The sequence below is a fragment of the Sphaeramia orbicularis genome, chromosome 20 (assembly GCF_902148855.1).
Source record: "Sphaeramia orbicularis chromosome 20, fSphaOr1.1, whole genome shotgun sequence".
NCBI lineage: Eukaryota > Metazoa > Chordata > Actinopteri > Kurtiformes > Apogonidae > Sphaeramia > Sphaeramia orbicularis.
This window is the reverse complement of record NC_043976.1, coordinates 3,634,552-3,660,178: the sequence shown is the minus strand read 5'-3', so window position 1 is coordinate 3,660,178 and position 25,627 is coordinate 3,634,552. Positions and strand designations below refer to the sequence as shown.

General features: G+C 39.3%; 1 protein-coding gene across 1 annotated transcript; it reads right to left on the bottom strand.

Moving 5' to 3' along the window:
* Nucleotides 1–491: 491 nt before the first annotated feature.
* Nucleotides 492–24,815, bottom strand: gcm2 (glial cells missing transcription factor 2). Its single transcript, XM_030123268.1, has 8 exons — nt 24,454–24,815; nt 22,418–22,481; nt 14,377–14,565; nt 13,983–14,095; nt 10,400–10,525; nt 4,983–5,233; nt 2,651–2,888; nt 492–1,162 (listed from the first exon to the last, which is right to left on the bottom strand). The coding sequence occupies exons 1-8, from the start codon at nt 24,538–24,540 to the stop codon at nt 848–850; spliced, it is 1,383 nt and encodes a 460-aa protein (XP_029979128.1). The 5' UTR covers nt 24,541–24,815; the 3' UTR covers nt 492–847.
* Between the last annotated feature and the right edge of the window lie 812 nt (nt 24,816–25,627).

The following is a 25,627-nucleotide window of genomic DNA, read 5'->3' as shown; positions in this document are numbered from 1 at the left end:
TGGGCATCCCTGCTTAGACTGTTACCCCCGCCACCCAGCCCCGGATAAGTGGAAGATAATGGATGGATGGATGGATGGCTATTTCCTGATCATTCCTGTTGATTTTTTTTCCAGCCTATTCCTCATCAGCCTTAACCCTGTTTCCTCATCCAGGTGTGACTTAGAGGTCATACGTTTATTAAATGCTAATATTTTCCTATTGAACAGACTGGTGAAGATTGAGGCCCTTTCTTCTGCTTGGACCATTTCCTGGTGATTGATAATTGGTTGTGATCACAGATGATATATTTTGGTTCTGATTGGATTCACATGGTCTCCCTTGAAAAAGAGATTTAATCTTAAAGGACTTCTGGTTAACTGAAGGTTAAATAAAATAAAATAAAACAAAATAGAGGATAGACAGAATATTTATCAATATTATTGGATAACTTCAAATAAGTTGGGGATTATTAGGGAACACATTTAGTTTGACTATAAAAACAACATAACACTTCCATTTCAGCAACATTTAATATTTGATCTCTTCAGTTCACAGACCAGATCAGAGGTCAGAGGTCAGTGTAACACATTAGACTGTACAAACAATACAACTGGTCCAAAAGATATCACCAAATCCCTCAGGTTTATAAAAAAACAGCAATCATTTTAAATATTTTAGTTGATTCATGGCTCAAAAAACAAATTAAGACTTCAGTTCATGTTGTTTGGTTTGTGGCTGCATCTGTTTTGGCAGTGGTCATTGTAACAGCTGGGTTGGTAGTCATAGAAGTAGGTGTTGGCTGGATGTGCATCAGTAGTCGTCGTAGTGGTAGGTGTTGGCTGGATGTGTGTGTTCGCTGAATGTGTATCAGTAGTCACTGTAGCGGTAGGTGTTGGGGTAGGCGTAGCGGTAGTCATAGCTGTCATTCCGCTCTGTCTTGGTCTGCAGAGGTTCAGGCTGAAATGACAGAGACTTGATGACTCCACCCGACTCCTCTGTCACCTTGACCTCCGTGGAGTATGACGACGCTGAAGAGTCATCCAGCAGCGAGGAGCAGCCAGGAAGGCCCATGGGTTTGGGTGGAGGACAGGACTGGTAGGCGGGGAGACCAGTAGGAGGTTTGGGACACGTCTGGTAGGAGGACAGTGCCGCCGGGGGCTTTGGACAGGGCTGATAAGATACCTGAGGAAGAGGAGGTGGAGGATCAGCACTGTTCAGTGCACCACTCAACAGGTTTACACTTCCTCTACCCACAGAGCAGAGGGACAGAATAAGGATCATCCAACCAAGTTAACCTACACATCCACCCACTGGACACTAAAGAATGTGTCGTTTGTTTTGTTCATCTAATGATGGACACAGTGAACCATGTTGCTTTGTTTTCTTTTATATTGTGAGTTGCACATGTGCAGTAGAGGTGGAGAACAGAGGTTAGTTTGAATGGTGTTCGAGGACGTGGGTCAAACTCCAAGTGCACCTGTAATCTGCAAAATGATGAGAGTCAGCAGATATAACAGGTTTCTAAAGGTTCATCAGAGTCATTAAAACAAGACCCAACAGCATCGGTATCCATAACAGTAAAGAGGAATGGGTCAGTACGATGCATTTTAAGAATTAATCACATTTTATCAACCAAAACAGTCACTGGGAGACAGAGACAAAGATTCTTGAACATAAGGTACTGAACTCAAGGTCATTATTGTTGTTGTTACATTGTTGTTTCAATGTTACATCATTTATTTTCTGTAAGTTCCTGTAACTGGACTGAACCAGTTCAATCCAGACTGATCAAACCAGTCCAGACCAGCTCTTTTGACTAGCTGTTTGGTTCACATCACAGCCAAGGTGAGGTTTCTCTCTGGGCACTCTATGGACTGGGATACTCTCTGGGCCTGGGTACTCCGTGGACCTAGGTACTTTGTGGTCCAGGTTACCCTGTGGACCTGGGTACTCTGTGGTCCAGGTTACTCTGTGGACCAGGGTACTCTGTGAACCTGGGTAATCTATGAATTTGGGTACTGTCTGGACCTGGGTATTCTGTGGATCAGGTTACTCTGTGGTCCAGGTTACTCTGTGGACCAGGGTACTCTGTAGACCTTGGTACTCTGTGAACATGGGTAATCTGTGGACCTGGTTACTTTGTGGACCTGGGTACTATGTGGACCAGAGTCCCCTGTGGACCTGGGTACTATGTGGTCCAGGTCACTCCGTGGACCAGGGTACTCTCAGAACCTGGGTACTCTATGAATTTGGCAACTCTCTGGGTCTGGGTACTCTGTGGAGTTGGTTACTCTGTGGTCCAGGTTTATCTGTGGACCTGGTTAGTCTGTAGACTTGGGTACTCTGTGGACCCAATTAGTCTGTGGACCTGGGTACTGTGCAGACCTGGTTAGTCTGTGGACCTGGGTACTCTGTGAACTTGGGTAGTTTGTGGACCTGATTAATATGTGGACTTGGGTACTCTGTGGACCTGGTTACTGTGTGAACCTGTGTGCTCTGTGGACCAGGGAACTCTGTTGACCTGGGTACTCTGTAAACTTGGGTAGTTTGTGGACCTGGTTACTCTGTGGACATGGGTACTCTATGGACAAGGGTACTCTGTGGACCTGGTTACTCTGTGGACCAGGTAGTCTACGTGTGTTGGTCTACTCCTGGCCCCTCTCTACTCACTTTGGTTGTTGTGGTGATGATGGTTTGCAGGGCGGTGGGTGATCCTGGGGCATTGCCCGGGTAACGACAGGGGTACTCTGGACTGTAATAGTGCTGGTTTTCTGTGTAGGGGGAGCTCTTCAGCAGCTCCTTCCAGCCGGGAGGAGGCTTTGTCTGTGGATCAAAGGAAGACGAGGACGAGGAGAGAGGAGCGGATGATGAAGAGGTGGAGGTGGAGGAGCCAAGGACCGGGGCCACCCTGTGGAGACATCAGGATCTGGATCAGGTACTGTCAGTGGTCTACATCAGGGGTGTCCAATCCTGGTCCTCGAGGGCCGGTATCCTGCATGTTTTAGATGTTTCCCTCTCCAACACACCTGATTCAAATGATAAGCCTATCTTCAAGCTCTGCAGAAGCCTGATAACGACCATCATGTGTGCTGGAAGAAGGAAATATCTAAAACATGCAGGAAACCGGCCCTTGAGGACCAGGATTGGACACCTCTGGTCTACATCATCGACTAACCACTGTCCATATCTTCTACAGTATTTTTATCTGTTATGGGTTGGTCATTTTTATTGGCTTGAGTCTTTTGCAATGGTTTTGTTAAATTTACTTAAATTTTATTACATGTTGTGACATCATTTTCATCTAGAGATTCTGGTCCATAGGTGGTGCTGTCTCTGAGATTACATATGCTTAAATGGTTCTGATATAATCCTCTTCCTTTGATTCTCATCAACATTTATCGTCATTGCTTTTATCTGTATTTAGTTCTTTTCTCTGTAAATATTCACTTTCTGGTTGTGTTGTCGGAAAAAATAAATGTCTAAATGCGACTAAAACCTTTGAAGGACAAGTGACCTGTGGCTGTGCTCTCATTGGAGGATTACAGAATCACCATGGGGTGCCTGTAAGCCTTGGAGCCAATCAAAATTGTTTATTTTCTTTTATTATGTGAATGGATGGTTGTTGTTATGTTGCCACATGGTTTTGAGTAGGTTACAGAGCAGTGGCGGCTGCTCGTCTTTCAGAGGGGGGAAGTTCATTGTCGGTTTACATAAAAAAAAGACAAGTTATTTAAACATAAATTCGGCCCTCCGTTCCTTTTGAAGAAAATGGCCAATGACCTTATCGTACCAGCTGAACAAGAAAACACTGAAATTATATTAAATTGAAACAACGAAGTACAATGAGTGTGTTTTATTTACAGTGCAAGAAATGAACAAGTAATTTCGTTGTGGTCTCTCTCTCGATTTCACAGCAGAATGTGCGACAGTATTAAACTGAACTGTGTCAGTGAAGGAGTAGATCTGAAAACAGCTGTCAATCAAATGGGATTCAGCCTTCAACTGATCCTCCAATCAGCACGTGGAAGCCTGGCGTCCAGCCCGGCCGAGCTCCACCCACAGCTCCATTCACCCCCAGAGACGCCGAGCGTCCGGGGGCGGGACAACATCATGGCCTTTATCCAATTACCGTCCAGTTTTGAGGCAATGAAAAAAACTGTTCCACTCAGTCCCATTGAAGTGCATGGACGCTGAACGTCTACGGGCAAATGCACTGAGCAGAGATGGAATGAACAAACAGCGCTACGGGAATGTATGAGAAGTGAACAACATCGAGTCCGTTGATTTGTGATAAAGCTGGTTCTGAACGAACTCGTCTGTGAGATGAACGTGTTCTAACACATTTGTAGTCAATGAATTGTCAACACAACCGTACATATTGACCATTTAATTTTCGTAATTTTAGGGGAAGCCGAGGTTCCCTTGCAGTCGATGAGAAATCGCCTCTGTTACAGAGTCTTTCAGGACCAGATGAGTAATTTTATGTCACAGGGGACAACGTTTAGTTTTGATCATCGCCTCGCAGTCGAATCCACCTCTAGATTTTATACGATGCTGGAAGTCAGTGGTGATGATGTTGACCATGACTGGTGATCCACTGGGTGGGTCATGGGTCTGGGTTCAATACCAGACGCTGAAACCAACAAGTAACAAGTTTAATTTCTCTGTTTATCTTATTGTAAAAGAAAAACAAAACCCAAATGTAGGAAGAGTTTAATAAGACATTAAAACTCTGGCCTGATGAAAACCATCTAACGGAATCATTAAACATTTTCCTCTGCGCCGACCTGTTCTGTACAGTGTTTTTGTGTTTCATATTGTTGCATCTTTTACATGTTACTTTATACAAGTGATAATGTCTAATCGTCTAAAATAGCACTATGAACCCTGGCGAATGACATGTTGGATCCCAGTGTCATAAACATTAAACAAACCCAGTAATGATGTTAAACCCTGTAACTGTGAAAAAATCCAGTTATGGTGGCCAGTGTTCTAGTGTTACCTGGGGTCACACAGGTCAGAGGTCACAGGATATGAGGGCGAGGTCAGGTATCCTTGGAAGTCATAGCTGGGTCGGCCCATGTACAGTCTGGGATTAGGTGGTTTCTGTAGCGTGGGTGATGCATCTGCCAGTGGATTGTTGTAGTAAGGCTCCGAGCTCTGGAATGTTGGGTAATGCTGTGGGAAATTGGGTTCAATGAAGGATATCCTATCAGCTGGCTCGACGCAGGACAGGAGGGCGGGGCCAAGAGCCTGGAACAACAACATGTAAACAATACACAAACAGGTGCTACAAGAGGCTGGTTGTTTTTCTTTTTACAGTAAACAAAAATTAAAAGGAGAAATTTGATATAAAATGTCAAACAAAAATTTTAAATGTAAATGAAAATTATCATGAAAAAAAGAAAACAAAATTAATGAAACACAATAGGAAAAAAGTTTTTTTAATTCAACTAAAACTGGTCTCACCCAAACTAAAACCGAAATCTAAAGTCTAACTCCATCTAAACTAAAACCAAAACTGAACTGAAAGTAAAACACATAAATCTGATCTCTGCTCTAACCCTCATTTATAACCATTGTTTATTTATTTACTGCATTTTCATTTCCATCATTCCACAGTGACATGCCCGAAAACGCATGTCCATCCGGGAGGGGACCTCGGGGCCGAACCAGGACATGATGGAGGGATTATGTCTCTCGGCTGGCCTGGGAACGTCTCGGGATTCCCCCCGGAAGAGCTGATGGAAGTAATTGGGGAGAGGGCTGTCTGGGCTTCTTTGCCGAGGCTGCTGCCCCCGCGACCCAGACCCGGATAAAGCAGATGAAGACAAGTACGAGTACAAGCACACTGATGATACAGTGAATTATCTTGACAGAAGACAAATCTATTAAACTATTGCTATTATTGAGTATAATTCCAGAGTTCTTCTCCAGTTCCTCAAAAAAACGCAGACTCAATAAAAACAAAAATCTGTGAACATTCAAACCATAACAACTGCAGCTGTATGTACACACCTAATCAAAATTTAAGACCAGTTGAAAAATTGCATGAAATTATATTTTGCACTGTTGGATCTTAAGAAGGTTCTAAGTAGAGTTTCAAAATGAAAAAAAGAAGAAATAGGAGTGAGACAAAAAAAAAAAAATTGAGTAAGCAATTTATTGAAAACAACAATTAAACTAAAACAGGCTGTTCATCAGCTGATCAAAAGTTTAAGACCACAGCCTTTAAATGCCAAAATCTGCACAAAAATGTGGATTCAATGTCACTTTGTGTCAGGTATTCACAATGTCATGACCTCCTGATGGCAAAGGCAAAAAAGCTTTCTCTCTTTGAACGTGGTCGGATTGTTGAGCTGCATAAGCAAGGCCTCTGGCAACGCACCATCACCAGGTTGGACGCAGTAAGACAGTCATTTGGAATTTCTTAAAAGATCCTGAGGGTTATGGAACAAAAAGTTAAGTGGTAGATAAAAAAAAACAAATCACCAGCGCTGAGCTGGAGGATCCGATGGACTGTCCGACAAGACATGGGACGATCCTCGACCCAAATTAATCTGCAAGAGAAAGGCTTTACGAACAAAAAACATCCTCAAAGGCCTCGTCTCCTTCAACGACACAAATATGCCTGTTTGGACTTTGAAGGAAAGCACCAAACATGGGACACTGAAAGGTGGAAGAAAGTTTTATTCTCTGATGAGAAAAATATGACCTTGACAGTCCTGATGGCTTCAAACATTACTGACGTGACAAGGAGATCCCACTGGAGATGTTTTCTACATGGCACAGTGAATGGGGCCATAATGATCTGGGGTGCTTTTTTCTTCAGTGGAACAATGGAGGTTCAGGTTGTGCTGGGGCATCAAACAGCGGCTGGCTATGTGGAGATGTTGCAGGGGGCAACCCTCATGACTGAGGGCCTTGGTCTGTGTGGTAATGACTGGGTTTTTCCACAGGACAACGCTGGAGTTCACAACGCCCACCTGACTTAGGACTTCTTCCAGAGGAATAACGTCACTCTTTTGGACCATCCTGTGTGCTCCCCTGATCTAAATCCAATTGAGAAAATTTGGGGATGGATGGCAAGGGAAGTTAACAAAAATGGTCATCAGTTCCAGACGGTGGATTCAAAATGACTGTCTTACTGCGTCCAGCCATCAGGACCATCAAGGTTAAATTTTTTCTCATCACAGAATAAAACTTTCTTCACCCTTTCAGTGTCCCATGTTTCGTGCTCTCTTGCACAGTCCAAACAGGCAGTTTGTGGCATTGAAGGAGAAAAGGCCTGTGAAGATATTTTTTGTTCTTAAAGCCCTTCTCTTGCGGATGACGTCTGATGGTTATTGGGCTGTATTCGGCACCAGTCACAGTCTTAATTTGGGTCAAGGATCATCCCGTGTCTTGACGGACAGCCCATCAGATCCTCCAGCTCAGCACTGGTGATTTTTTTTAAATCTACCACTTAACTTTTTGTTCCATAACCCTCAGGATCTTTCAAGAAATTCCTAATGACTGTCTTACTGTGTCCAACCTGGTGATGGTGCGTTGCCAGAGGCCTTGCTTATGCAGCTCAACAATCCGACCACATTCGAAGAGAGAAAGCTTTTTTGCCTTTGCCATCAGGAGGTCATGACAGTGTGAATACCTGACACAAAGTGACACTGAATCCATATTTTAGTGCAGATTTTGGCATTTAAAGGCTGTGGTCTTAAACTTTAGATCAGTTGATGAACAGACTATTTTGGTTCAGTTGTTGTTTTCAAAAAATTGCTTACTCAAATTTTTTTTTGCCTCACTCCCATTTCTTCTTCTTGCATTTTGAAACTCTACTTAGAACCTTCTTAAGATCCAACTGTGCAAAATGTAAATTCATGCAATTTATCAACTGGTCTTAAAATTTTGATTGTTATTTATGTTGAGTTTTATTTGTTTTTATTTGATTGTTTGTTTTAGATGGCTTATTTGAATTTGTTTGTGTTTAAATTTGTGTTGGTTTCCATGGTTTGTTTGAATTTGTGTTTGTCTCTGTTATTTCATCAAATTTGTTTGCGTTTCTTTGGGTTTGTTGTCTGTTTGATTGTTTGTTTGTCTGTACCTGTGTTGAAGCTAGATGACAGCATGCATGGGTGCAGCAGCTTTTTGCTCTCCAGCTCAGTGCCTTCTTTTATTCGGGTTTTTAGAGTTTTTGCTTATGTTATGCATTATATGCCAGGGTAGAATTGTTTACAGACCTCACTGAACTCAGTATGAGGTTTTAGTTCCACACTATGAGCGACTTCCAACAGTACCACAACATCCCAGAGGACATAATGAGGTTGCCGGGGTCTCCTTGGATGGTCAGCCTGGCCACCAAGATGGCCACCAAGATGAAGATGGCAACAGGAATGTAAGTAGAAACACAGATGCTGGTTTAGCAAACATGCTAGGCTACCTAAACATCCCACAAACCTACTGAGTGTCTTCCTGACCAACGCCAGATCCATAACCCTGAAAATAGATGAATTATACAGAGACTCCTGCAGTCTCCTGTGTCTCCCAAGGGAGCAAACAGTAGCCATTGTGACCTCTGTTTACATCCCACCAGATGCTAACATTAGCAATGTGCTTAACCTCTAGCTCGCTGTTGTAAATCAACAGCGACCACCCCAATGGAGTTTTTATCGTTACCGGTGACTTTAATGAAGCATGTTTAAGGACTTTGTTCCCTAAATTTGCCTGGATGTCCAGTGGAGTTGAGATTCTCCTCACAAACTGCAATGCTGTCTTCAGGTCTAGGGACAGGGCCCAGTACAGTGCAGCCAGGGCTGACCTGAGGAGAGGCATCAGGGATGCAAAGAAAGACTACAAGAGGAAAATCAAGGATCATTTCACTGCAACAACAATCAAAGAAAATATGGCAGGGGATCCAACACATAACAAACTATAAAGGCAATAACAAAGTGGTGGCTAGGGCAGATGCCACACTGAAAGAGGAATTATATAATTTCTTTGCCTGTTTTGAGGCAGACACAGCACTAATCAGCATACCACTTCCACCAGCCTCTAGCTCTGACACCCTGACACTTCATGAACATGAAGTTAGACATAAGGATAAGGACAGTAAACCCCAGGAAAGCTACCGGCCCCGATGGAGTACATGACAAGGAACTTGTAGTGTGCACAGACCAGCTGACCGGGGTTTTCACACAGATCTCCAATCTTTCCCTGTCACAAGCTACCGTCTCCCACTGTCTGAAAACAGCAACCATCATCCCCATTTCAAAACAGACAGCCATAAACAGCCTAAGTGACTCCAGACCAGTGGCACTTACACCTGTAGTCATTAAGTGTTTTGAGACGCTGTTTTCTTAGCACATCAGAGCCCACCAACCCCAGAGTTCCTACAGGTTTCTACAAGTTAAATTTAAGACTTTTTAAGACCTGTTTAAGACTACTTAGAACAGAATTTAATGCCCATTTCACAGAATATTTCACGGCCCTACTGGCAAAAATTTGTGACTCCTATGCGCACTAGCTGGTTCCAACTGGGTACCTGATGATTCCAGTACCCAGGATCACAGAGACGGCAGGAGTTTGTCGTTCGGCTTTTACTTGGGCCATGTGTTTTAATGACTGCTAATTCGACTCCAACACCTTGATTCCCATTGTTCAAAGCTGAATTGACTTCTTACAGAAAGTGCAGCAAGCTTCAAACACGTTCCTCCCCACTCCTGTCAACCAGGTTGAGAATGATCTTTTCTCCAATCAGGCATTATTAAATTTGCACTATCCCCATGCTTCCATGCAAAGTCAGCTTTCTCAGGTGACACACATATGACTAACAGGTACACATGTGTTGGGCTGAATGTTCCATGATCATTTCTCACCGGTGGCTGCAAAGTTAGCAATAACTGGTTCTTAATTTCAATATAAATTGTGGAGTTGGAACCGGTGGACCTGAGTAGACTAACGTTATTTTCTTTACAGCTTGGATATTTCCCAGACACATTTAAACACAATACAGTGAACAAGTTTAAGGCAACATAATTTAAGAGCTACCATATCAAATTTAATACCATTTAAAGACTTTTTTAAAAGTACTAAATGCAGATTTGTAAATTCAAGACTTTTAAGACTTTTTAAGACCCCCACCTTTGACCTACACCAAATTGCCTACAGGAAGAACAGGTCCACTAAAGACGCCATCAGCATAACTCTATATGATAATGTATATAATGTGGAATATCCCTGTATAATCTGAATTACGTGCAATAAGTCGTGCAACTAGACATGTGCTACCTGTTGTTTTTTTTAAACTCATATTGTTGTACTGACTGGAGTAGCACTCCTAATTTAATTGAACATACAATGACAATAAAGGCAGTTCTGTTCTATTCATTTGTTTGTCTCAACCTGTGTTTGTTTGTTTGTCTCAACCTGAGTTTCGAGGAGGCGTCTTTTGTGTGTGAACGGAGGTGAACTGACTCGTCTCTTCACTGAACTTCTTCTGGCTTCAGTCTCAGATTTCGATTCTGGTCTGGGATGGTCATGGACGCCTTTGGCCTGAGGGATACAAACAACAACTGTTTACATCAATGGATCCAAACATATAAAACCACATTTATAAAACCTACCTCATTTACAAATGATCTACAAATAAATTAATAAACTATCACTGATGTCTGAGCCACATTTTTATGGGGATGAAATGTCAGAAATGTTTCGCTACAAACAACATCAACAATGACTTTGTACACTGAAAAATAACTTTAGCTGTTAGTTCATTCACATGTCATTTTAACTGAAAACAAAAAAATGAAACTGCCATAGACAGTGTGTTTGCCGGAGGCCTTTGAAAGAGAACTTTTGCCTTTATTTTCACACTTTATAACTGAGTTTACTGACCCCAAGATATCTCTCCGGGGTACTAACAAGGGCATGACACCATGATGAATACCTTTAGATGCAGAATGGAAAGATAGGACCAATGGCCCTGTAGCTTACCGGCCAAATTAAAAGCTTTGGGAAATGTATCCAGATGCCATTTATTCTCACCCAGTTATGGGTATTTTTTATATTACAGAAATAGCCCATGTTTTGGTCATATTCCAATCAGATCTGTAAAAAATTCAAATTCCAACTTGATATCATTGATACTTACTGATTTATTGGATCAATCCACTTCCTATCTGGTAAAATTGGAAAATTTTTCAGAGTCACATCAAATCCAGAATCAGATCCAGATGGAAATAATTTCAATCCCTTGTGTTGACATCATCATAATGAAGCTGTTTACCAAGTTTGAAGTCAATGAGAACTGTAGTTTTGGAGAAACAGACGATTGAAATTTTTTCCCCATAAGAGCCCATGTTAAATTTTCCGTCAGTTCCCGGATCCAGAAGAAGATCCTGATCAGCATGTGGACATTATGTTTTGGTCATCTCCCCATCAGGGCTGGACTGTAGAAATTTACACTGGATATCATTTATATTTACTGAGTTATTGCATCGATCCACTTCCTATCTCTAATAATGGGGGAATTTTTCAAAGTGGCACCAAATCCAGAATCAGATCCGGATCCTAATAATTTCACTAACTTTTGTTGACATCATCATAAAGAAGCTGTATACCAAGTTTGAAGTCAATTGGAATTGTAGTTTCGGAGAAGAAGACGATTGAAATTTTTGTAACGGACGACAGACGACGACAGACGACAACGCTGACAGACGCCGCATGACAACGATAGCTTACGGCCTGTCGGCTGGTAAGCTAAAAATGGCTATTTCGCTATAACTTCTGTCAAAATCATTGTATCAACTTGAAACCAAAGCCAAATTGTGCGTTTTTAGCTTACCGGCCGACAGGCCATAAGCTATTGTCGTCATACGGCATCCGTCGTCGTCTGTCGTCATCTGTCGTCCGTTACAAAAATTTCAATTTCTTTTAATTTGGCCGGTAAGCTACAGGGCCATTGGTCCTATTTTTGAACTTTGGCCTATATCTCAGCTGTACTTTGGCCTGCTACTGGCAAAAACTAATTAGTTCAACTAGAGAACATGGCAAATCATTTGGTCATGGTTTGATATCAATATATACATACAGACACACAGACAAACTGTCCAATATGTTTGCTCTCCTTCAAACAATGATTTCCTGCACATTAGTGTTTGTACATTCTGCAGGTTTACTGAAGAGAAGTCAGACTCGTGGCCATGTCCAGTCCATATTTCACATTATAGTGATATTAATCATGTGTGTTCATTTGACACATCCATGGTATGATGGATGGTATCACATTTGATAGGCTGACACACATCGGCAGCTGGTGAAATTATGTTTTGGTGGAGCACAGTATGCCAGTCAGTTTTCAGATGCACTATAATCACATATCACTACTACGATACACCAAAGCACATGCACCACTAGTTTAAAATATTAATTTAAATTAAAATTACAATACACAGTAGTCATGTATTTTTCATATTACATTATAATTTCATCATCTATTCTTCAAACATGTACATTTTTCCATGACTATTATTAAAGTTAGACCTGTCACTGACAAGTGTCTTTTCCACTGATAATATAACCAGTGCATTTGGACCAGGGGTGAAGATACTAGATTGCATGGCATTAAAAAAAAAAAGAAATAGAAAATCAACGTAAGGATTAAAAGATGTCAAAGTTACCACTCGTGTCGGGATGCAAACCCTGGTCCCTCATCTACGTCAGCAGCATTATTCACTGAGCTACCCTGCCACATGTGTGTGCCTCAGTAGTAGTGCTGCAACAACGAATCGATTAAATTGATCCAAATCAATTCTTAAAAGAGTTGGCAACAAATTTGGCAGTTGGGTCTTGAGCACATTATTGAGGCATGTAGGATTTGTAATTTTGCTGTCCGTACACTGTGTGGTGTAACAGAGGAAACGTAGAGCACCATTTACATAACAAAACTTGAATATGGAGAAAGAAATGGCTAAAATACCACGGCGCACTACGTTTCGGGCAAATGGGGCTGCTGTGGTCACTGGGAACATAATGTTAACCTACCAGAAGATAGCCTACATCGTAATGATAATGTTTTCGTCCATCTCCATTGTCCAGATGTTAATCTGGTGGCCTGACTGACTGGAACTAATGCAGACAATGCTAGTTTGATGGCCTATAACTGGAGCTGGTTGGAGACTATAGCTTGCTAGTCTCTACCCATAACAAGTCTAGGTAGCGGGCACATGCTCGCTAACTACACCCAAAGCCATTGTGGGGATGTAATCATTAGTGACTTGTCTGTGCCTATATTGCTTTGGGTTAAATACCGATCTTTGAGAACTGAGTCTTTCGTGTTTCTCCGATGAATTGATTAGTTATTAAAATAATCTACAGGTTAATCTATTATTAAAATGATCATTAGTTGCAGCCCTACCCAGTAGTATTACCTACAGACCTACCCACTGATTCCATTTCTGAAGAAGATCTTGATTTGTTTCATGATGTGACGTACACTCCTGTGGGTGGTGCTTGGGTGCAAATTTTTGTGCCCTGAGGCTCTCCTATCTCTTGTATTTGAGGGGGTCTACTGTGCATGCGCTATTATAACGAGGGTTTGTTATGGTAAACGGAGAGCCTCAGGCGCCCCAAACAGGAAACACGTCAGTTTTCTGTTCACTAAATGACTGAAAACATTTCTAAATGACCTTGAATGCAGATTATACACAGTACTCATGGGATGTATCCTGTGTAGCTCATTTATTTAAACATACATTTTTTGTAAAATTATTTTAGGTGATTCCTATCATCTTCTTCTTCATGTTAGGGCCCTAGCACCCTCTATTGACAAGCCCCCACTGCTGTCATGCTAGCCAATGTTTAGTTTTAGCTTTAGGCGTTTGGCCTTTACTTTTGTATTCACTGGTATGTGATTATCTCTCACACTAACAGTGGGACCCAGTCCTACGTTTAGAGAAATTTTAATTTGTCTTCAGGAGCCTAATGGGACCTGTTGTCTGAAGATCATTACCTGGAAGAACATGGCCTTCCCATCAACCCTCCAGAAGTTAGTGACCGGATAACCACTGTGGCCACGACATGGCAGCAGTTCCAGGGCAGCATTACAGCTCGGACACAGTTTCTCTGAAATACAGCACATCATCAGGGTTAATTAGGAACCTCCAGGTGTCGCAGGTAGAGGTTCCTCATACATGATGGAACTTGACATGAACCATGGCGGCCCCAAGGTGTCCAGCTGCTGAAGAGTTTTATACAAAGGAATGAAAATGATCAAACCTCCATGAACAAAGAAGGATGAAAAACTGAAGGAACAAGATGAAGGCCTGGACAAACCGTGGAAATAAGTTAATTTGAGGAGGTATCAACCAGACTCAGAGCTGAACACCTGATCCCCTGCTGCTTACTCTGTTGTTTCTGCCGGGCCTTGTCGCAGATGGCGGGTCGGAGCTGGAGTCTGGATCCGTCCGGCAGTGTGCAGCCTCGTGAGCACACCACTACACCCAAACATGACTTCTTCAGGATTTGACAGTTGTGGTTGTTGGTGTTCCTCATTGCCCAACCGGACAGGTGTCTCTGGGCATTTTTATCCTCCGCTGCAAACAGAGTAGAGCAGACTGTTAGTTTTCAGAGTTAACCTCAGGGGTGTGGTTTAACTGTTTGATGTAACGGTTAGCTTTAACTGTTAGCCCTGCCTCCAGAGTTAGATTTACCTCTTAACTTCTTCCTTAAGCCCCAGTTATTCCTGCTGCAATGAGATTCCTGAATAGTATGTGATTTGTATTTTTGTATTTGTATCTGCTATTTGTGTTGATGTTTTTACTGCTAGGCGTACAACAATTTGCATCTAGCAGATAAAAAAGTATCTTGAAATTGAACTTATTTATGCTCTACATTACAGTTTTTCACAGTCACTCAGACACATTTTTCCAAAGCTGCACCCCTTTTCTCAGAACTGTAAACAAAAAACCCAGAATTTAAACTGCATTCACAAAATCTCCTACTCTTCAAGCAAAAGCAAACAATTGCCTCAAAACTGTTTTACCTGCACTCAAAAGCAAGCAATGCTTTCAGATTACACACACAACCAGGCAACATGTAGACACTACAGAGTAGTTACACACTACACAGCAAAATGGAAAACACTGCATCCAGCACATGCAGAACATAATGTTTATTACATTATGCATAAATACATTTAGCATTTCTTAAAAGAAAGAAAACTGTAAAAGAAAAGCACACACTGCAAATTATTTGGTTCTTACCAAGAAAAAAATAACTGAGATTGAGAAGCGTTAGTTAATCTATTTTGATTTGAAGAGTTAATTTCTTATTTTAAGTGTTCAGTTTTATAGTATAATCTTAAACCAAGCACAACCTTATTTTTTTGTCTTAAATAGGCAGGAAATCTTAAGATAAGATAAGATAAGATAAGATAAGATAAGATAAGATATACTTTATTGATCCCCCAAGGGGGAAATTCAAGTGTGGACAGCAGTACAAGACAATATATATCAAATACAACAGAAAAATAAAAAAGATTTATATATATATATATATATATATATATATATATATATATATATATAAACAAGTTTGTTAAAGTGACTAAAGTGACAATAAATAGCCTAATAAGGATAAAGTAGCAAGTGTGCAGTAGGTGACTTTTTACAATTGTGCAAGTGAGTGATATTGGGAGATGCAAACGACTGCTTAGAGCTGGATGTAGTTCAAGCCAAGCTTCTGTTATACAGTCTGATGGTGGGTGGAATGAAGAAGCGTCTGAAATGTTCAGTCCTGCACCGGGGTGGGATAATCCGCTGGCTGAATGAGCTGCCCATCAGCCACAGCTCATCATGCAGAGGGTGAGCAGGACTGTCTAGGATTGCACAGATTTTGTTCTTCACCCTCCTCTCAGCCACCATCTCCAGACTGTGCCTGTTGCCCTCACCACTCCTAACGCCACCACACCAGCACACTACAACAGAGAACAGTGCACTGGCCACCATGGACTGGTAGAAGGTTTTGAGGAGCCTGCTGCAGACACCCAAAGACCTCAGTCTCCTCAGGAAGAACAACAACAATGAGGTAAATAACCATTAAAATAAGATTTATTACATCGCTCCCTCAAAGTCTCATCAAAATAAATCTTGTTTTAAGATTCTGTAGCAAAGTCAAGTTGCTAGATTCAAGACACACAAAAAGCATCTGAAAGAAACAGAGTTTATTATTGCTCTGACTTAAAGTATGCACTGCAAAAAATGAATCTCAAAAAATGACAGCAACTAACCTTTTTTGTAGCCACAGCAGCTATTCTTCCTGGGGTCATTAACAACATAAAACAAAGCACCACAATTTCCTACAACTCACTCAAACAAACAGGATGTACATACACTCAACACAGCAACACAAAAAACCAAATTTAACAACAGCACACAATACAAAACAGTTACAATAACAATAATAATACCAACAACAACAGCAACAACAACAGAAAAAAAGAATAAATAAATAAACCCGAAAAACAGAAACAAAAAACATCTCCGCAACAAACAGAAAAACAAACCCTCTAGATGGTATCACTATAGGATGTGCAATAGCTCAGTTATTCTTGGGTAAATATGAAAATTCTCAACCTTTTAGAAAAAGTAACTGCTTGAATTTCTGAATTAAAAATTGTGGCAGTGTATTCCATGCCACCATTGCCCTATATTGCACACTTTCCTGTATTTGATTCGTCCTACAGGCAGGCAACAGGAAACGTCTGTCCCCTGACTGGCGTGTGGAATACTGATGAACGTCATGGAAGAAAGTCAGTTTACTGTAAAGGAGTTCCAATTTTTTATTTTATTTTTTTTTTTTGGAATTATGATATTTCTAATAAATTTAACCAGGCCTAAAATATGACAAAAATGATAACACAGTTTAACATGACCCTTGACTAAACTGAAAAATGACTGAAAAATTCTTACTGCCAGTAGGAATGTCGTAGAGACATGAAACCAAAGACAATTTTTTTGTCTCATTCACTTCCATGTTAAATTTCTGTCACCAACATGTTTGACAAACTCCACATTCCCATAATCGTTGCTTATTCAGCTCTGACTTTCCCCCCACATATTATACATCAATGCATTCACCAGTCTCACCTGCAAAAATTTTTGAGATAGGATGTACAGTTATGGATTAATAGCAGTTTGTTTAAGAGGTGGTTTCTTAGTTAATTTAACATGGACACCCATGTCTCCTCCATAAGGAGTAGCAAATTAATATCCTGACTCCACATTGGCTGTTTACCTCAGTAGGTAAGGTGTTGAACTCCACAGTGGTAGACTTGGGATCAATTCCTAGTAGAGATGGTCATTTTCAGCTGAATCAAATGCATATTTTAAGAATTTTTTTTCTACTTGTTACTCTTATTTTAAGACTTAAATTCTTACAGCCAGCTCAGTCAACTTATATTTAGTATATTTCATTTATTTTGAGGCTGTAAAAAGTTTAATTTAAAGTAATCTCATCTTAAAACCAGCATTTTATGCTTATTTTAAGCCTTCTGAATACATCCATAGACGTGCTTATTTTTAGATTTAACCATCTTAATTCAAAAAGTCACATTTTTGAGTTTCAAAATGTGGTGGATTTCTTTTACATTTTAGTTTGACACATGCTTATTAGGAGCATTTTAAGATAATGAAAGAAAAGTGTAAAAGTGCCACATCATATTGTACAGCTTTAGGAAATGCTAAATGTATTTACAATATTTAATGTAATAAACATAATGTTCTGCATGCACTGAACACAGTGTTTTCCATTTTGCTGTGCAGTGTGTGATGACTGCTCTGTATTGTCTACATGTTGGCCTGGTAGTGTGTGTGATCTGAAAGCATTATTTGCCTCAAAAACTATTTTAACTGCACTCAAAAAAAATTGTTTGGTTTTACAAGAAGGGTGACAGATTTTGTAAATGTAGTTTGAATTCTTGGTTTTGTGTTTACAGTTTTGAGAAAAGGGGTGCAGCTTTGAAAAAATGTGTCTTAGCGATTGTCAAAAAATGTAATTCAGAGTCACGCCCTCTGGTGGATTGATGTCAAACACTCATTCCAAGGCCATGGGTACGTGGAAGAATAAAGACCTTTCAAAGCATCTTATAAGGACGAAGCTATTTACGAATGTAAAGTGAAATAAATGGGCCTTTAGCCTTAACTGTTAGCGTTAATTGTAGCCTTTAACAATAGCTTTTAATTTGTGGGTTTGATGTTACCATTAACCCTGCCTTTTACTTTAACTATTGAGTTTATCATTAGCACTTAACAGGTAGCTTTAGCCCTATAAACTGGCAACATAACTGAATGAAACAGACCATAGCTCCAGATAGAGTTGCCAAATCTTATTACCACCTCCCACTAATAAATGGCAGACATGTGCCCCTTCAGTCCTAACACCATTTAAGGGCATGTTTCTATTCAAAGGGAAGAAGAAAATCCAGTTTGATAGGCATGGTCCCAAGCTGGTTTTGTAAGTAAGGGAAGTTTATTTACGCTAAATATGTTTCTTTAAAATCAGAGGGGTTAAAGAGCACATGTAGTCAGCGTTACAAAGCACAACTGAGAGGAAGCATGTACTTCAAATGATGTTTGCCGACTGAGTCTGAGAGGGACGGTGTCCCAGTGCATAGGGAAGGGTAAGGTTAGGTTTAGGGTTAGGGTCAGGGTTAGGTTTAGGGTTAGGGTCAGGGTTAGGTTTAGGGTTGGAGTAAGGGTTAGCTCTAACTGGTGTGCCTGTGCATGGGGTTAGGGTTAGGGAGGGTAAGGGTAAGGGTTAGCTCTAACCAGTTAGGGTTAGGTTAGGGGTTAGCTCTAACCAGTGTGTCAGTGTGTAGTAGAGATCGACCAATTTTTAGGGCCGATGCCGATATTGGGGGCTAAAAAAAGCTGATATCCGCCATATCGGCCAATATATTGGTTATCGGACAATATATCGGGTATCAGCCGATATATGAAATTTGAACATTAATATACAGAGGATATAATAGTCTTATATTAGATAATGGTGGACATGTGAATTAACAGTTGCAGTGGTTGCAGCAGTCCGTGATTGTCGGAGTGGGGGGTGGGGGTGGATAGCAGTCCGATTTTCAAGTGAAAGTGAACACATTTTACTACTCTTCTAACTCTCTGGGCAGCGCAGACACACAAGAGCACAGTGACAGAATCTCTGCACAGAAAAAAAGTTAATACATTGGTTACATATTGCCCGACGATTAAATTGTTGGCATGCTATAACTGGGTTATGGTTAGGGTTCACTATGACAGAGTTTGTGTACATGGTTGAGGCAGCAGGGGTGGGAAACGTGGAAGAGTAAAAAGAGGTGGAAGCATTGGGAGGGGTCAGAATAGTGGAGATGATGGCTAGGTGCATTTGAGACTTGAGAAAGTGCATGATGGGTGGATCAGGCAGTTTGATGAACCAGTTGGGTATCATGGACAGAAGGATTTGAAAAAGGCCAAACCTACTGTTTTTTAATCTGTGTTTCTAGATGATGATTTCAGGGATCTCATGACAAATGAGACTAATAGATATGCTCACCAAGTTTTAGACAGTGAAAAACTAAAATCAAAATCCAGATTACATGACTTGTATGATGCAACTGTCCCAGAGATGAAAGCTTTCCTGTCACTTCATTTGTGTTTGTACAAAAACCTGAGATTGAGGACTACTGGGCAGGATTTGTACCAAATTTTACACCTGGCTTTGGCAAAGTGATGTCTAGGAAAAGATTTGAGATTATTCTCTCCTTCCTCTACTGTACCAATAATGATGAACCTGTTGAGAGGAGGCAGCCAGGCCATGATAGACAGTTCAAAGTGCATCCAATGCCTGTGTGGATAATTCCTAATTTTTCAGCTGTCTATGGTCCACACAAGCAGCTCTCCCTGGATGAAATGACTTACATTCAAGCGAAGGTCAACCTTGAAGCTGTACAACCCCATAAACCTGACAAACATAGCCACAGAGCATTTGTCTTGATTGAAGCCTGTTCAGGGTACATATTACAGTGGTCAGTCTACACAGGACATGTAGGATGATGATTCAGGCATGACCAATTTTATAGTCAGCTGATGGTTCTATTCACAGGGAAAGGACATGAGGTTTACATGGACAGCTACTACACTTCACCAGCCAGAGCAAACGAATTAGCAGCTAACCAAACTGGAATGTGTTGGACAGTGAAGTGTAACAGGAAAGGGATGCCACAGGATCTGAGACCAGCCCAGTTGCCTTTGAGAAAGGGAGATGAACCAATGTTTATGCCACATGGTAAACGAAAACATCTCATTATGCTATATCATCCATTCACAGCATCGCGTGTGTTCAGAAACATATGCGTTCAAAGGAAAGCATGGTTGGTTTTCATGACATCAAGAAACCAGTGTGTGTTGACAGTTACAACACCTGTATGGGTGGAGTTGATACAGCTGAACAGAGAATGAAAATGTACATCTTTCCACACAGATCAAGGAAATAGTACAACCACTTTTTCAATGCGGTTCTTAGCATCAGCGCAGTCAATGCCCACATCATTTACAGCAGGTGTACAGCAGGTCCACACAAACCACTAAAGGCCACTTCAGGAAGTAAGAACTGTTTTGTTTGGGGGCTATTCCAAGAGGGAGGGCAATAAAAGAGGTAGACCTTCAATGTAAGAGGGAGAATCGTCACAGAGGCTGAATGACACTGTGTGGTAAGCCTGGCCTGAGCAAATGGATTTGTGTTAGGAGACAGACTCAGAAACATTGTCCCAGTACAAAAAGGTGTCACCAAGCTTCTCATGTTACAAAAAAATATTTATCAAAAAAAAGTATAAAAAGATTAACAGTTAACTCAGCTTAAATGAAGAAAGCTAAACTCTTAGTAAATTAAATTGACTGAACATAGCATGTACTCAGCTACTCCACTGAATGTCCTCTCTCTTTCTGCGGCAGCCTTCAGCTGCCTTATATATACTGCTGAAGGCATTGGTACATTGGATAAAACCATGCAGCAGGTAAATTCACCACTTCCTCTGGAGAAAAGAATACAACAGAAACATCAGTTTCTTTTACATTTCCCAGAGACCTTCTCCTCTTGCCTTTAAACTCATACTAGATTACCGTGCTTAAACATATATCAAACAATATATCTCCATTTTAAAATGACCAACACTATAGTTGGGTGTGCCCTGTCTGCATCACTGATGATGTCAGCAAGGTTATATCAGTAGGGGAGCATTTCCTCCCTTTGCTCCTAGACCATGTGGTGGGTATGGTGAGTATGGATTTAACAAACTGAAATTAAAGACTACATAATTGAACCAATTTAAACTTAACTATACTTGTCTGTGTATGACTTTAACCAGAAATGATGTAAGTGACCTGTAACCAAACATAATGCAAACTCAAACAAACCCAGGATAGCCTGTGTCTGCACATTACGGAACAAAGGTGGAATAATGGTTCACACAAATACCTAACAAGCATGGTTAAATTAAAAACAGTAAAATGACGGCAGAGGGACAAATGGTGTAGTTATCACTAGGGCTGCAACTAATGATAATTTTAATAATAGATTAATCTGTAGATTATTTTAATAACTAATCAATTCATTGATTTAATAACTAATCCATTCATTAGTTTCAAAAGACTCAATTCTCAAAGATCAGTATTTAACCCAAAGCAATACAGGCTCTAGACAAGTCATTAATAACCCCACAATGGCTTTGGGTGTAGTTAGCGAGCACGAGCCCACTACCTAGACTGGTTATGGGTGGAGACTAGCATGCTATAGTCTACAACCAGCTCCAGTTATATCAAACTAGCATTGTATGTATTAGTTCCAGTCAACAATAGGTAATTAACTTGAAGTTAATGATTAACTAAAGTTAATTATTAACATTAGTTAATCAATCATTATAAAAAATTCATTGATTAACTAACGCTAATTTCTGTTAGTTTTAACTGTAAGAGTAACATTTAAACCTGGTTCTATTTGATTTTTATCCTGATTATTTAGCTCATGTTTAGCGCTTCTTTTTCACCATTTTTCATTTTAACTACCACTATTAACTTTTAACTTTAAGATAGAATAGAAGAGAATAAATTAGAAGAGAAGAGAATAAACTTTAGTATCTTTATTTTACTACAGTGAAAAACAATTTAGTAGCATCATCTTCAGCAGTCACAGTTTAAAAAAAAACAGAAGATAATTAAAATAAGCCCAATGAAAGAAACAGTCCAATAAATTACAGTCCATAAACAATAAATAGACGATCAGGGCCATGATGTCCAAAAAGTCCAACCAAATAAAGTTTTAGGTTGAGCTGAGGTTTTAGTAATGTCTGTGTTTGAATGTGTTTCTTAGTATTTGAAGCTTGTCAACATTAAAGCAGGTATTGACGGAGGGTTTTCTCACCGCTGTAAATGTAGCGGACATAACCGTCCGTCCACTCCTGGAATGGGTCGAACTGCTTCGTATCCTGAAAAAAAACACAGGAAACATATGAGGTTTGATCCCACAAGGTCAAAGGTCATTTTTTCATTATTCAACATGTTAACATTACATAAATGTGAACAGATCTTCAACATGTTGTAAATTCATTCATTAACAAGTGAATCATGATGATGTGTTTTTATCCAAGTACATTTAACCTCATCTTTATTTATCATCATTTTATTGTCTTTATTTTCTTTATCATTATTATTTAGCCTGTTGCCCATTATGTTGGAATTAAACATTTTGTTCATGAAATGAAAAATGAACTTCATGAAATGATTGTGATGATGTGACTTATTCTGGATAAAGAGTAACTGGAACTAATCATGAACCTGGTCAAAGGTGATTAATTAAAGACATTATTCCAAGTTTACATGTAACAATGTTCATGATCTGTCTTTAATTCTATCTATGTATTTATGGTCATTTAAAGCTCTGATAATCATCCCCTTAATGTTACTGATTAAATAAAACCACTGTTGTTGTTGTTGTTATTATTCTTTATTTTTAAACCATTCAGATTAAATTAATAAACTGAAGCTTTAGACTCATTTTAAGAATTAAGAATGATGTTGATATTTTAATATTTATTATTAGTTTCATTCATTATCATTTTTCAACATTATTATGTATTTTCACTACGACTCGACTTGTCCTAAATATCACATGAAATACGAGTGTGTTTTGGTTTCGGTAAAACACACAAATAAAAACCAGTTTTTACTGTTTGATCCAAAACAAACTGAGGAGTCAAGTCAAATTCACACAAAATGACCAGAAAAAATTAAATTAAATTCAAATAAAAAAAAAATACAACTTTACACTTTAATGAAATAGAAACCAAAAAAACCCAGAAACTGACAAAACAATAGAACTACTGTTACACCTGGTTTAAAAAAAAGTGAAATAATAAATGTAAGGAATTAAAAGCTTTAAATACTTATTAATCATCATGTAACTCAATGCATTGTTTTTCTTCTACTGAATGAAATGTGAAACACATTTAATAGAAATAAACTGAATAAACACAAATAAAAATGAAACATTTCATTAATATTTTGATTAAAGTCACATGAAAATATTAAAATATTTTTTTTAATCAACTTTGTTTTTGACAGATAACTAAATGGATTAAGAATAAGTATAAGAAAATGAATAAGAAAATTAAGAAGAATGAGAAGACAAAAAAGAATAAGAAAAGAATAAGAAATATAAGAATTAGAGAAGTAATAATAAGAATAAGAAAAAGAATAAGAATGATAACTTGTGTTATGTTTAATTCAGTTCTTAGTTTGATACTTTTAATACAGAATAATTCTGGTGTTTTATGTTTCTATTACAACTAAAGTTATTTCCATGTTTTAGAGATTAATGACATAGCGTGTTTCATATGATTCAATGAAACAGATGAACTGAAAAATATAAAAATAAAACAGTAAAAATAAAATATGACATGAAACCAAAAAATACATGTGCAGTTGTATTAAAAAGTGAGAAAATATGAACCAAGTCCAATAAAAGTAGGGTTAAGTATTAAAGGTTTAAACATGTTACATGTGTTTTAAAAACAGATTAAACATCTGAAAAGTTCCTTAAACGATTTGGAGGTTTTAATGATTTTATTGAGTGAAATATTTTCACCAAGTCTTTACTTAAAACCCAAAGTTAACATGAAACGTGAAGTTCACGTTGTTCGGTTATATCTATTTATTTTCACCCTTTTTCAGGTGTTTTTTCTTTGTTACAGATTTGACATAAAACATGTTTCATTTAATGTGAAACGGATTCCGACAGTTTAAAGTCACTTATTTTAAACAATCAGTGACAACATTTTCATGGATAACTGAAAAGCACATGACTTGATGAGGGTTACGATCAGCTGACCTTATGTTTGACTTATCGATCAGTTATCGATGCGTTATCGATGAACTATCGGTGAGTTATCGATCCCTTACCTGCGGCAGTTTGGGGTCGTTTATGTCCCACGTGAACTTCATCCCAACGGAACAAACACAGTCCGAGTCCTCCTCAGACCGAGACATCCTGACCCTGGTCCACCTGGTCCGGGTCCTAGTCCTTATATTAGTCCTGATCCCGGTCCGGATCCTTCAGATTCAGGTTCAGGTTCAGGAGGTGAAGGATCACAATCAGACCTGAACCCGGAGTCAGAATTTTTTTTTTTTTTTTAATTAAAAAATAATAATAATAATAATAATAATAATAATGAATTTAATGAATGAAGTGTAGTTGGTCAGCTCGATCCGGTATCGATCCTCTGGCTCTGACTGTACTGTGACCGGCAGGGCGTGCGGCTCATGTGGACTCAGGTATGGACTGAACAGGTGAGACGGTTCAGGAGGCTCCGAGACGCAGGGGGCGGAGCCTCGACGGTGTTAACACACAAATAAAAAGTTCATAAACGGTGAAATGACGCTGTAATGACACTGTGTTCAATGAATATTTAATCCATGAATTAAAGAATTGTTTATTAAAGGAAACAAGTTACATTCAACACATTAAAACATTTGTTCATTAACCTTAACCATTTCTCTTCAAAAAGTCCTGAATTTACAGTTTCTACTTTAATTAAAAAATAATAAAATGAATATTTCAATTTCTCAGATTTGTTGAAGTTTTAGAATAAATTGGCTAGTTTAAATTTATTCAATAAACTCACATGTCACAAAAAAATCCCATGTTTTATAGAGAAAATACAGATATTACATTTACGTCTGTGATTCTATAATATGTATAGGCTGCATTTATTTTGTGAATTTATTAAATACTCAATACATACATACATACGAGGGCTGTTCAATAAGTTCATGGCCTCACCCAGAAATACTGGTTGTTATAATACAGGATGTTACATTCTTTCGTGATGGGATAGTGATGCTTGAACATCGATGGACCAAGTGCATTGCTGTAAATGGAGATTATGTTGAAAAATAAAATATAAATTATCAGTCTGTGTTGTTCTGTTCTGGGTGAGGCCATGAACTTATTGAACGGCCCTCGTACATACATACATACATACATACATACATACATACACATACATACATACATACATACATACATACATACATACATACATACATACATACATACATAAAACAGAAATGCATG